This window comes from Cuculus canorus, chromosome 4 (genome assembly GCF_017976375.1).
Source record: "Cuculus canorus isolate bCucCan1 chromosome 4, bCucCan1.pri, whole genome shotgun sequence".
NCBI classification, from domain to species: domain Eukaryota; kingdom Metazoa; phylum Chordata; class Aves; order Cuculiformes; family Cuculidae; genus Cuculus; species Cuculus canorus.
This window is the reverse complement of record NC_071404.1, coordinates 7,334,952-7,347,671: the sequence shown is the minus strand read 5'-3', so window position 1 is coordinate 7,347,671 and position 12,720 is coordinate 7,334,952. Positions and strand designations below refer to the sequence as shown.

Here is a 12,720-nt window from a genome sequence, read left to right as displayed (position 1 = left end):
AAGGTGAGCAGGCTGGCTGGATCTTTGAAATATTAATTTGCATCGCTTAAGAGACCACTCTGGATTAAACAGCAATAGTTGCTGGCCTATGTTCTTCACTACATAGGGGCCAATCTCATAGATTTGTGGCTCGAGTTTAAATGGTGTTGGTGTGACTTGTGTTGGTGTGACTTGTGTTGGTGTGATCTGGGTTTGGGTTTGAGTGCTGGGATAAGTGGTGGTAACCATGGCATTTATTTGGAATTTGAATGAGAGCCCAATACTGCCCTGACCCCAGAGACAAACTACTGTAACAGTCTGTACTAACGTAAAGTTATACCAACAATCTACTTCACTTGTATGACTACAAATTTCTCTATGTTTGTCTGTAGGAGTGGTTGAAACACTAATTTGGGTTACTTTCTTCTGAGTATTTCCATTAATCACTCAACATCCTATTTTGATTTCCTCTCCTATGGTTCCCTGAAGTTCCCAAATTCGTTGTTGTTTTTCCCATTTCCATTCCTGTTTTGCATACACTTGATTTCCATGTATAACTACAGTCAGCAGGTTTAAACCTTCTAGATCTTCCCCCATGCTCCCAGTATATTTCATGAAGCCATGTGACCATACGTCCTGATATGGTTCATGTGGATTACCTGATTCCGTGTCTTTAATCAGAACAAGGAGGAAGAAGATCATTGTTCGGTTTATTCCTCTGCCTCTCCTGTCAACTGGGTTGCAGCCAGCTACAGGGTTTTGCATCTTCTCGGCAGCAGGAGTTTACCGTTTTCCCGTTCTCATCTCCTTATTTCTGTTCTGTATTCTAATTGGGCACTGAGAGTGGCAATCCACTGATCAAGATCTTGATGTAGTATGGCCAAATGTAATTGTTCAGTTGACTCGAATAACTTTTGTTCTAGTGCCTGATTACTACACCACCAATTATATAAGGCCTATCTCTGGGTTAATACCTTCTGTTTACAATTTCCACAGTAAAATTCTATCCCAGATATCTGATTGTCCTTCACTCATGAATGCAAATTCCTTTCCCGCACTTAGCAATTTTCCCCAGGTAATAAACTATGAATGACAGTATTAGCGCTATTGCAAACCCTATAACACACTGCATAGCAAAATGTAGATGTTCGAACCAAGTCCCAATCATTTCATTTGTCATTTATCGTTTTAACACCAATTTGGTCTTTCCTGGGGAGCTGATGACTTTCCACTGTGGGGGTGATACTGGTCCTTTTATCCGGCTTGCATGTGTCCAACCACGTTCACTAGTCCTTACGGCAGTCTCTGTGGTAAGCAAAACGAGATAAGGTCCTTCCCATTTAGGTTTCAAAGTTTCTTCTTTCCAGGTGCGGATCAAAATCCAATCTCCAGGTTTTATATTATGGATTTTCAATTCTAGTGGTGGTCTCTGTACCACTATCCCTCGTTTCCATAATTCTTCTCTATGTTTTGACAATTGTGCGATATACATTTCTAAAGTTTGATCTTGAACTAGAACATTTGTTTGCGGTTTTTCTATATTATAGGGCATACCATACACCATTTCATATGCTGAAATTCCTAAGTCAGTTTGGGGACGCGTTCTCAAAATTAAAAGTGCCATTGGCAAACATTTTATCCAGGACAGTTTTGTCTCCACCATTAATTTAGTTAAAATTGTCTTAATTTCGCCATTCATTCTTTCAACCTTTCCAGAACTCTGTGGATGCCATGGTGTATGATATTCCCATTTTATTCCTAAACATTCTGTTAATTCTCTAATAATCTTTGAGGTAAAGTGAGGTCCTCGATCTGAATCTATTACTTCAATTACGCCATATCGAGGTATTATGTGTTCGAGCAGTACTTTTGTTACCTGATTGTCAGTTGCCTTGCCTGTAGGAAATGCCTCTATATAATGAGTTAAATGGTCTATTATTACCAAAAGATATTTGTATCTTCCTACTTTGGGAAGTTCTGTAAAATCCACTTGTATATTTGAAAAAGGTCTATATGCCGAATTTCGTCCACCCCATTGTCTTTGTTTATTTCTGCTTCGGTTTACTTTCTGACATGTTTCGCAGGCCCAAGTGATTGCTTTAGCTATTTTATAAGCCCCTACGCATGTGTATAATTGTTCAAAATGATCCACTAAAGCTTGGGAGCCCCAGTGAGTTTTCTGATGTATTTTTGTCATTACCTCTCTGGCTAGTCCTCGAGGCAAGACTTCTCTGCCATCAGGTAACATTTGTTTCCCATTTTGTTCTTTAATTCCCATCTGATGGAGTTTTTCTTTTTCTTTCTGGTCAAAGCTCAGGTTTTCATGTTTATTATTTGTGCTAACTTGATCCTGTATCATTAACAGGGTGGCATAGGTTCCAGCAGCTCGTTTGGCCTCAGCATCAGCCGCATTATTTCCCCTTACTTGATAACTTGTGCCTTGCTGATGGCCTCTAATATGGACTATTGCTATGCCTCGCGGGCCCCTTAGGGACTTTAGGACCCGTCTTATTAATTCTAAATGAACCAGACCCTTCCCCTGTGAATTTATAAATCCCCGTTCTTCCCAGATTTTTCCAAACATATGTACTATCCCATATGCGTATTTTGAATCTGTATATATTGTCCCTGCTTTATCTTTTAATAGTTCTAATGCTTTCCATAGAGCATACAACTCACATGCTTGAGCTGACCAAGTTGCATTCAAAGGTCCTGATTCCACAGTTTTAAAATCTCCTTGTTCTAATTTAACTATGGCATATCCTGACAGCCGCTTGCCCTCAACTACTCTAGAGGAACCATCAATAAACAAGATCTCTCCATCCTCTAGCTCTTCTTCCTCTAAATCTGGTCGTATTTTACTTTGTTCCTCTATTGTCTGTAGACAATCATGTAGCACATTTTTTGTTTCCCCTTGATATAGGAACTCTGCTGGGTTAGTCGCTCCTATCGTTTTTAGTGATAATTTGGGTGACTCAATTAACATCCCTTCATATTTCAACAATCGGCTATCTGTGAGCCATTTGTCTGCCTTTTGTTCTAACACTCCTTTAATATTATGAGGTGTGTACAAAATGATTTCTCCATTGAAAGTAATTTTATTTGTTTCCTCTAATAACAAGGCTGCAGCAACAATGATCTGTATACATGTCGGCCATCCTCTGCTTACTGGATCTAAAAGTTTAGATAAATATGCTATGGGTTTCTTTTGGTTCGCCCATTCTTGAGTCAAAACCCCGAATGCTGTTCCCTTGTCTATATTTACAAATAAATGGAATGGTCTTTTGATATCTGGAAGGCTAAGAACTGGTGCTTGGCTTAATTCACTCTTTAGTTTCTCAAAATTTTTCATATCCTCATGAGTCCATTTTGGTATTGTGTCTTTTGTTAATTGTTCATATAAAAATTTTACCTTCGTACTATAGTTTTCTATCCACTGTCTACAGTATCCGAATAGGCCTAGCACCTGTCTAATTTGTCTTTTGCTTTTGGGTAATGTTAGTTCCTGGATTCCTCTAATTCTTTCTGGGTCTATTATTTTCTGTCCTTTAATTAGATAATGTCCTAAGTATTTAACCTTTTCTTCAACAAATTGTAATTTTTCTTCAGAAACTTTTAATCCTTTCAGTGCTAGGAAGTTAAGTAGTTTAATGCTTTCTTTCCTCACACTTTCTTTATCACTTCCTGCTATTAACAGCTCATCTACATATTGCAGTAGCACATTATTTGGTTGTACCTGATATTCCATTAATAATTCTTCTAATATTTGACCGAATAAATTTGGACTTTCGGAGTGCCCCTGTGGGAGTACACTCCACCTCAGTTGTTGCCTTCGTCCTGTGTCGGGATCTTCCCATTCAAAGGCAAAATAGTCCCGACTTTCTTCGGCTAGTGGGCAGGCCCAGAAGGCATCTTTTAGATCAATTACACTGTACCAATTTTTATGTGGTCCCAATTTGCTTAGTAAAGTATAGGGGTTTGCTACCACTGGGAATCGAGTGACTGTTCTTTTATTAATTTCTCTTAAATCATGGACTAATCGATATTTTCCATTAGGTTTCTTCACAGGCAAAATAGGTGTATTAAATGGGGACATGCATGGCTCTAAAATCCCCTCTGCAAGTAACCTGTCTATTTCTGGCTTCAGTCCCCTTCTTCCTTCCATGGAAATGGGGTATTGTTTGATTCGCACCGGTACCTGAGGTTCTTGAATTTGGATTTTTATCGGTGCAATATTTGATCTGCTTATTGTATCTGGAGAGTACCATACTTCAGGATTAATTTCTTGCTAGTCCTCTATTGTAAGGGGATATGCTTTGACGGTCAATTTCTGATTCTCCACTTTAATTTCTAATTGCAGTTCCGTAATTAAATTCTCGTCCCAGTAAATTATAATCTGCCTCTGGGACTAACAAGAGTTCACCTATTCCAAATTTATTCTCTGACTTGGATATAACATTTTTTTAAAAAATTTTATTTACTTTAAAAGGCTCCCCTTTCGCTCCTATAACTTGGACTGTTTCATGCGAGATCGTGCATCCCTTGGGCAAGCTCCTAATCGTAGATCGCTCCGCCCCAGTATCTACTAAAAAGGTGAACTCTTGTTCGTGGGGACCTATTTTTAATTTTATCAAGGGCTCTTGATGACTCCGGTCCCCTATAATGTAGAGCCCCTGACTTCTCTATTCTTCTTTCAATATCCTTTCATCCCGGATCCTCTCTCGGCAATCTCTTTTGATATGCCCTCGTTTCCCACAGTAAAAGCAGTTTCCCTGTTCCTTTCGTACTACGCTTTCTGTTCTTCGTTCTGTTCCTCGTTGGGGTTTTCTGGTCTCTGCCATCCCTCCCCGTCCTTTCTTTTCTGCAGCTACCATCATTCTTACTTGTCTCTTATTTGTCTCGTCCTCTCTTCATACATACACCTTTTGAGCTTCCCTCAATAATTCATCCATGGGCCTGTCCTGCCAATCTTCTATTTTCTCTAGTTTCCTTCTAATATCTTCCCAAGATTTAGCCACAAAAATGGGTCTTCAAAACTGCCTGTCCCAGGGGGCTCGTTGGGTCTGCCCCTGAATACAGCTGCAAAGCTTTCCTTAGTCTTTCCAACCACTCGGTTGGGCTTTCATCTTTCTTTTGCCTTTCATTAAATGCTTTACTTATATTTTGCCCACGGGGTACTGCTTCACGAATCCCTTGAATTACTATGGTTCTTAAATCTCCCATATGGACTCGGTGCTCTGCGTTTTGATTGTTCCAATTTGGATTCTGCAGAGGCCATTTAATATCTGCTCGTGGCCCCTGCGCATGTTGGGCTTCCCATATTCTCATTCCTGCCCGTCTAATCATATCTTTTTCTTCAGCTGTGAATAGCTGACTTAGTATAGACTCCATTTCAGTCCATGAGTAAAGGCTTGGTCCCAAAAATCTGTCTAACCTTTCAGCGACTCCTAAAGGGTCATCCAATAGACTCCCCATCTCATTTCTTTTAAAATCCCTCACATCATTTGAATTCAAGGATATTGATACATATCCTATTTCTGGCTGGGGTCCACCCATAGGAACTTCCCTTAATGGGTATGTGTGGACTTGATTTGTTTGGCTCCTCGTTATTCGCCTCTCAGGAGCTATAGCTGCGCCTTCAGCGCCCTCTGGTGCATTTGGGATAGCCGGTTCAGGCGTTGGTGCTGGAGCTATATATGGAGGAGGGTTTACTAATAGTTCTTCTAAAAACTCCTCCTGCTCTCTGTTTTTCCCTTTCTTTTCCTCCCTTAAAGGGAATAATAATGTCTGAGGTTTTTCTAACCAAACTGCAGCATATGCACTTTCCTCTGGGTTAAGTGTCTTTTTACTATTCACCCAGAGGTTCAGCTGCTGTCTAACCCAATCTTCATCCTACCCATATATTGGCCAGGTAATATTTTTCCGTATTCTCTTCCCTCCCCACTCCTTAGTACAATATTCTATCATCTTAGCCTTTGTCTTCCCTGCCGATCCGGGAAATTGTTTCCAATTATCTAACATGAATGCGAGAGGGGTTTTCTGAGGCACCTTGGGGACCCTCCCCATGGGAGTCGAAGGCTTGCTTTCCTTCGCCCCCATCTCCTGGAATATCTTCACACACACGCACTTTCGCTCCCCTCGTTCCTAGCCCGGTCCCTCGCGGGATACGGGAAACGTAGTACTAGAGGGTCCGCACTCACTTGGCTCAGTATGTCGAGCCTCTCAATCGTTATATTCCAGGAAACCCAATCCCGCCCGAACGGATATCCGTGATACTCACGCCTCTACGCTGTCCCGCATCTTCGTCCGGACTTTAGTGCACTAAACGTTATGGGATTTTTCCGGTCTCAATTGCTCCACTTTCCAGAATTTAGGTTCGTTGGATTGGGTGAGAGTGAATTGTCAGCCCCCAGGGCCGAGAAGTGCTCGGGGCGCCTCCCCGGGAAACGACGAGGCACTATTTTCCCATCCGAGTCACGGCACCAAATTGTAATAAACGTTGGACTGGACGCCGAATAATTTCAATCAGTCCTTTTTATTAATAATCAAGCAAGTGGAAAGCGAGCAAAAGCAGCGCTGGGTGACAAGGGAGTCTCCGCTCCACTGCTGCCACACCCTCCAATGTATATGCAGTCCTTTTATAGTCCATCTTTCGTGCATCCATTGCATATCTTCCGTGCACACCTTGCCATTCCGCTAGGAAGCTATTTTATCTTGAGTAGCAATAAGCAAAGTACACTCTCCATATAAGGCAAGCAAAGTACACAAATTGCAGAAGTTATCTTATCTTGAGTGGCACAGCAAGGTTACATATACTGTATTTTTGTAAAGAAGAGTTTCCTTTTTCACACTTTGTTGAATTTGTATACCCTAATAGTTTAATTAAGCAATTTTACTTTTAACACTATGACTCTCTGATTATAACACCCTCTATCTTTTTGCACCGTTTTTTCCCTCAGAAGCTGCCAGACCCCCCCACACTCACAATCTGTTCCAGGGGGCGGCGCCCGCGGGTCCCTCGGGGCGGGCTCGGTGCCGCCTCAGCGCTGCGTGAACGTGGCCGGGGGGAGGGGGCGGAGCGCTGGGTAATGGCGGCGGCGGCGCGCGCGGCCCTGGCGGGTGCGTGAAAGGGACGCGCGAACATGGGGGAAATGGACGGCGGGGGTGGGGAGGGAGAGGGGGGAGCGCAAAATGGCGGCGCGTGGCGGGAAAATGGTGGTGGGATGAAAGAAGGGGGAGAAGGCGTGAATGATTTCGCGTTTTGAGGTCCCGCTCTGCCCTCCGCAGGCCTCCTGAGCCGCTGGGCAGCCCGGGGAACCCCCGCGGGCCGCGCTCTTTGCAGCATCGCCGCAGCGCGGGGCCCGGGACCGGCGGCGCCGGCTCCGCTGTGGAAACCGCGGCTCGTCGGGGCGGGCGGAGCCTCCCTCCTCGGCAGGTACGAGTCCTGCAGGCGCTGCTGGGGGTGCGGGGAGCCCTCGTGGCCCAGGGACCCCGGGGGGGGTCATAGGATTGCTGGTTTGGGAAAGACCTTTGAGATCTTAGAATGGTTTGGGTTGGAAGGGACCTCAAAGATCATCTAATTCCACCCCCCTGCCGTGGGCAGGGACACCTCCCACTGGATCAGACTGCCCAAAGCCCCATCCAACCTGGCCTTGAACACCTCCAGGGATGGGGCAGCCACAACTTCCCTGGGCAACCTGTGCCAGTGTCTCACCACCCTCAAGGTGAAGAAATTTTTCCTAATGTCTACTCTAAATCTGCCCCTCCAGTTTATACCCGTTCCCCCTCATTGTGTGACCACAAACTTTTATGAATAGCCCCTCTCCAACTTTCTTGTAGCCCCTTCAGGTACTGGAAGGTCACTATAAGTTCTCCACAAAGCCACCTCTTCTCCAGACTGAACAACCCCAACTCTCTCAGCCTGTCCTCGTAGGAAAGGTGCTCCAGCCCTCTGATCATCCTTATAGCCCTCCTCTGGACCCATTCCAACAGCTCCATATCCTTCTTATGTTGAGGATTCCAGAAGTGGACACAGTGTTCCAGATGAGGTCTCATAAGAGAGGAGTAGAGGGGCAGGATCACTTCCCTCACCCTGCTGGCCATGCTGCTTTTCATGCAGCCCAGGACACGGTTTGGCCTTCTGGGCTGTGAGCGCACATTGCCGGCTGATGTTGAGCTTCTGATCAACCAGCACCCCCAAGTCCTTCTCTGCAGGGCTGCTCTCAATCACATCATCCCCCATCACACTGAAAACAGAGATTGCCCTGACCTGGGTGTAGGACCTTACACTTAGCCTTGTTGAACCTCATGAGATCATCCAGTTCCACTCTCTGCTATGGGCAGGGACATGTCCCACTGGATCAGGGGCTCAAAGCCTCATCCAGCCTGGCCTTGAACACCTGCAGGGATGGGGCAGCCACAGCTTCCCTGGGCAACCTGTGCCAGTGCCTCCCCTCCCTCACCGTGAAGAAATTCCAGCTTATGATCATTGAGACCTTGGAGATCATTGAGTCTGTCCACATATGAGTGTCTGTCCACTACTAAACCATCCCTGAGCATTTCCTCAGTTAAACGTCTCTAGGAAGGGGGCTCCACTGGTGCAAGAAGTAGGCACCATTACAAAAAGTGGAATATTTTTGGTTTAAGCTAAAGTAGAGTTAAGTTTTATCTGAGTAATTGTAGTTTTTGAAAGTTAGATAGAATGTCCCTCTGATGTTTTCTTTCTTTCAGTATTTTTTCAGACAATATTCATTCTTTGGAGATGGTAACATCTGTCAAGGACGATCTGTGCTGAACAGTTGTCTCTTCTTCTGTAATCATCTCTGTTCACAGTCTTTCACTATCTCCAATGCAAGATCAGGCAGAGACCTGGTGCCAGCTCTGAATTACAAGAGTTTTGACCGTTGTGAAGTTCATAACAACATTAAAATTAGTCCCTGGAAAGTAAGAGAATATGCATAAGATTTCTGGGAGAATTTATCCATATACCTGTAAAGGGGAAATATATTCTGTAACCAGTTCTTGTCTTGCTGCACAAGTATGATGGAGATCGCTCCCCTGTGTTGCTCAGGCCGGATAATGCTTGCTTTCTAACAACTCCAAAAAGAGTCTTACAGAGTTTATGTGCCAGCATTTTTGGTATCACAACCACCTCCCTGGGCAGCCTTCCCAGTGCCCGATAACCTTTTCCAATGAGAAGTTCTCCCCGATGTCCAATCTAAACCTCCCCTGGCACAACTTGAGGCCGTTCCCTCTTGTCCTGTCACTTGGGAGACAAGACCAACACCCGCCTCGCTACAGCCTCCTTTCAGGCAGTTGTAGGCAGCGGTAAGTTCTCTGATAGCAATAATGCCGGCAAATAAACCCTCTAAGACTCATTTTGGAGTTTTAGAAAGCAAGTATCCTTTATCAGGCCTGGGTAACATCAGGGAGTGATCTCCATCAGTCCCATGCAGCGAGACAGGAGCTGGTTACAGAATGTATTTCCTTCCCACTGACAGGCAGGTGTGTAATTTTGTTTTTCTTTTACAAATCTCTTTAAGCTGGAGCTTTGGAGCCAGGTCTCTGCCTGAGCTTGCATTGGAGATAGGGAAAGACTGCGGACAGAGGTGATTACCGAAGAAGACACATATGTTCAGCATAGATTGTACTTAACACAAAACATTATCTTCTTCAAAGAATGAATGGTGCCTGGAAAAGCACTGTTTGAAAAAAAAACCCAAACCAACATGCTGTCAGAGGGACCCCGGGGTGGGGTGTGACCCCCTTGGTGTCCAGGGGACCCTGAGGCGGGGGGTTGTGTGACTCTTGATGTCTGGGGGGGCTCCATGCTCTTGTTGCGGGGTTTCTGTCTCAGCCCAGATCCCCTGTTCTGTGAGACAGTTGGCACTCACTGACAGCCACATTAAGTGGCTATAAGGTTGGGTGGGCTCCTAGTAACTTCCAGAAAATCTGTGGCCACTGGTGATCTCTCCTTGCATGGAAAAGTCCACGATTGCTTTTAGAAAAAGATGTTTTATTCCTGTTTTGTTTTTACCCTGTTTGGGGTTTTTTTTCAGTGTTACCTCTCTGTTTCCAAGTATACTACAGCAGCAGTCGAGGACTGTCACTTACTGTAGCCTACGGAAGGGGAAGAGGAAAACCGTGAAGTCTGTTGTCGAAAGGTTTCTCCGACTGCACAACGGCCTTTGGGTTAGGAGACAGGTAAGATGGGGGTTTTTTTTGTAATAAAACCATGTTTATAGTCAGCTGTTTAACTATTTTCCTTCCATGAGAGGGCAGCAGCTAGTATGGAAGTTAAAAAAGCTCTGTAGAGAGACTCCTGTATTCCTGAAAGTGGGGAATTTGTCCCGGTTTTCTTATCGCTATCGCTATACATGTTTATTTGCAACAACCTGCTTCCATGTGTTTCTTTCTGACAGGCTGGTTACAAGAAGAAGCTGTGGAAGAAGTCAGCCTCCCAGAAGAAACGCTTGAGGGAGATGATCTTGTGCACGAGAACACAATGTAAACTGCTTGATAAAATGACCACTTCTTTCTGGAAGAGAAGGAATTGGTATGTTGATGATCCCTACCAGAAGTATCACGATCGCACGAATCTTCGTGTGTAGGAATCTTGGTTTGATTCTTGCATCTCGCTAGGAAGGAGGTGGTGGGACACGGGGAACGTAAATCTGTAATACCTTTTACTCTTCTAAATAATGTATGCATATCGTCTGATCAGAATTATGGATATCAGTGCCCAAAATAAAGGAATATTCAAGATTAATTTGAGCTGCAATTTGTATTTTACTTAGCAGAGGTCAAGCTGGTCACCTGCGTGTTTTGGTGTCTGGTGGTGTGCTGTGGTTGTGTATAACATACACACGTGGATGAATATGCTCTAAACATCATTAAAACTGAATAATTCTACATATTTAATCTTAACATTTTTACAAGAAACATGTTTAAGTAACCCCGGAGCGTATTCTGCTGTGTCCATACTTATTGGTAGCTCATTGAATGGCTCCACCTAGGGGAAGGGGGATAAAGCAGAGCAGGACCAGTTTCAGTACTGTTGCCTGTCATAGTGCAACATGAACTGTTGCTGTGTCTCCATGTTAGAGAGCATAAAAAAAAATCAGCATTTCACAGCTGCAAGCAGTTTTTATCAATGATTTAAAAATACATCAGCCCCTAGATTTCATTACAAGACCCATTTTGTATCTGTGTTCGGTTTTGAGTAGTAGAATATACTCTGTGGGTCCTGCACTATATCCCACTATATCCTTAAGTAGCCAGGTTTTAAGTATTTTCTTGCTTTTTCTTTCTTTAAGCCTAATTACACCTCGTACCACCATCTCTGATCACATATACGTTGACAAAGCCTAGGATTTACGAGAGGGTCCTTTTGGAGTGTACAATGCAGCGTCTCTGCATTCCTTTCGCAAGGAATCAGAAGTATTCTCTACAAAGCTAAAGTGCATGAAAATCAGTTGCTCCCAGCAGTAGCTTCATGTTCACTAATAATAAGCCCATGATTAAGCAGAGAGCCGCTGGTTATCGGCTGCACAGCCGGAGATGGTCTGCTTTGCAATGAAGTCACAAGTTACTCAAGAGTGTTCAGTAGCTGTATTTCTTTTTTTCCAGTTCATAATACAGAAAGAAGTTCTGAAGGACATGCAGCACTTAGTGAATACATCTATATACAGTCAGCCAGAATTGAGATAAAAATAATACAGCCATCAAAGGAACTATTCTGGCCTGCCAGATACATGGAACGGACTAGAGATGGTTCTTTTGGGTTTTTTTTTCTATTTTTTTTTTTAAATAAAAGATTAAGACTTTATTCATGATGTATATCAAGCAGTATAACAAAACTAGCAAAACATCAACCTTTGGAATACTGTTATAATGGCCATCCGTGTGAGGCGTTGCGTGTACCATTTCATCACTGGTCTTTCCTACCGCACACAGGAAAGAAATTACATGAAGTGCACAATTATGACCCTTAAATACTTCGTCTAAACGCAAATCCCAACATCGTGTTCTCTGCTATTTCAAGTACAGTGCTAGATGCAAAAACGGGTACCCGAAACAAACAGCAAAAAGGAGACGGTGAGCAAGGAGCATTTGGCCACAGGTACGAGGGTTTCAGCGCTACATGAGAACACTTCAGAGAGCGGTCAGAAGCAGCAGGTTGTTTACATCAGGCTAAGGAGCAGAGCATGTCTCCCAGCTGCTTTCTCCTTCTCATTAGGGATAAAAAAACCCCCAATTCTCCTTTCCTCTGTGCTCCGTCGGCACTTACGCAATTTAATTTAGTGTGGGATTCATTCCCAGGTGCCAGTGAGATACATGAAGTCTGTCTTGTCTGTATGTGAAGCGATCCTCATTCAACAGTTGGCGATGCTTGGAACTGCGCTGACTCTGGCCCCTGTGACAAGGGAGGAGGCAGGGAGGACTGCGCTGAGCCGCTTGAGCTTATTCCCATCCTAACTGAGGTGAATCGATGACAAATGGGTGAGGCAATTCACAGGCCCGTTTTCCACGGGCCATCTTCAGCTACAGTTTTCTTCTCCTCAGCATCAATTTTACTCACTAGAAATGCTGCGTGCTGCACTCGAGCCTTGCCTGGCTCATGGCTGCATTGCCTAAGGGTGGCCTGTTTCTTTCAGGGTTACGCTCGCCTGGCAATCTCCGAAGTCAGGAGGTGCCCGCCTGCCCTGCAGGACTGCCTGCAGGAGACAGCTGCCTGAAAGG

At 44.2% G+C, this 12,720-nt stretch overlaps 1 protein-coding gene across 1 annotated transcript; it reads left to right on the top strand.

Annotated features, from left to right (window-relative positions):
• The first annotated feature begins 7,000 nt into the window (after positions 1 to 7,000).
• MRPL35 (mitochondrial ribosomal protein L35) lies at positions 7,001 to 11,783 on the top strand. Its single transcript, XM_054065503.1, has 4 exons — positions 7,001 to 7,098; positions 7,267 to 7,414; positions 10,038 to 10,182; positions 10,401 to 11,783. Exons 1-4 carry the CDS (start codon positions 7,068 to 7,070, stop codon positions 10,587 to 10,589), a joined length of 513 nt encoding a protein of 170 aa, XP_053921478.1. The 5' UTR covers positions 7,001 to 7,067; the 3' UTR covers positions 10,590 to 11,783.
• The last annotated feature ends 937 nt before the right edge of the window (positions 11,784 to 12,720 follow it).

Excerpts from the sequence above, each read along its gene's own strand:
- MRPL35 (XM_054065503.1), top strand. The coding sequence starts at position 7,068 with ATGGCGGCGGCGGCGCGCGCGGCCCTGGCGG. Across the intron at positions 7,099-7,266 it reads GGCGCGCGCGGCCCTGGCGG|GCCTCCTGAGCCGCTGGGCA; the intron begins GTGCGTGAAAGG and ends TGCCCTCCGCAG. Across the intron at positions 10,183-10,400 it reads GCCTTTGGGTTAGGAGACAG|GCTGGTTACAAGAAGAAGCT; the intron begins GTAAGATGGGGG and ends TCTTTCTGACAG.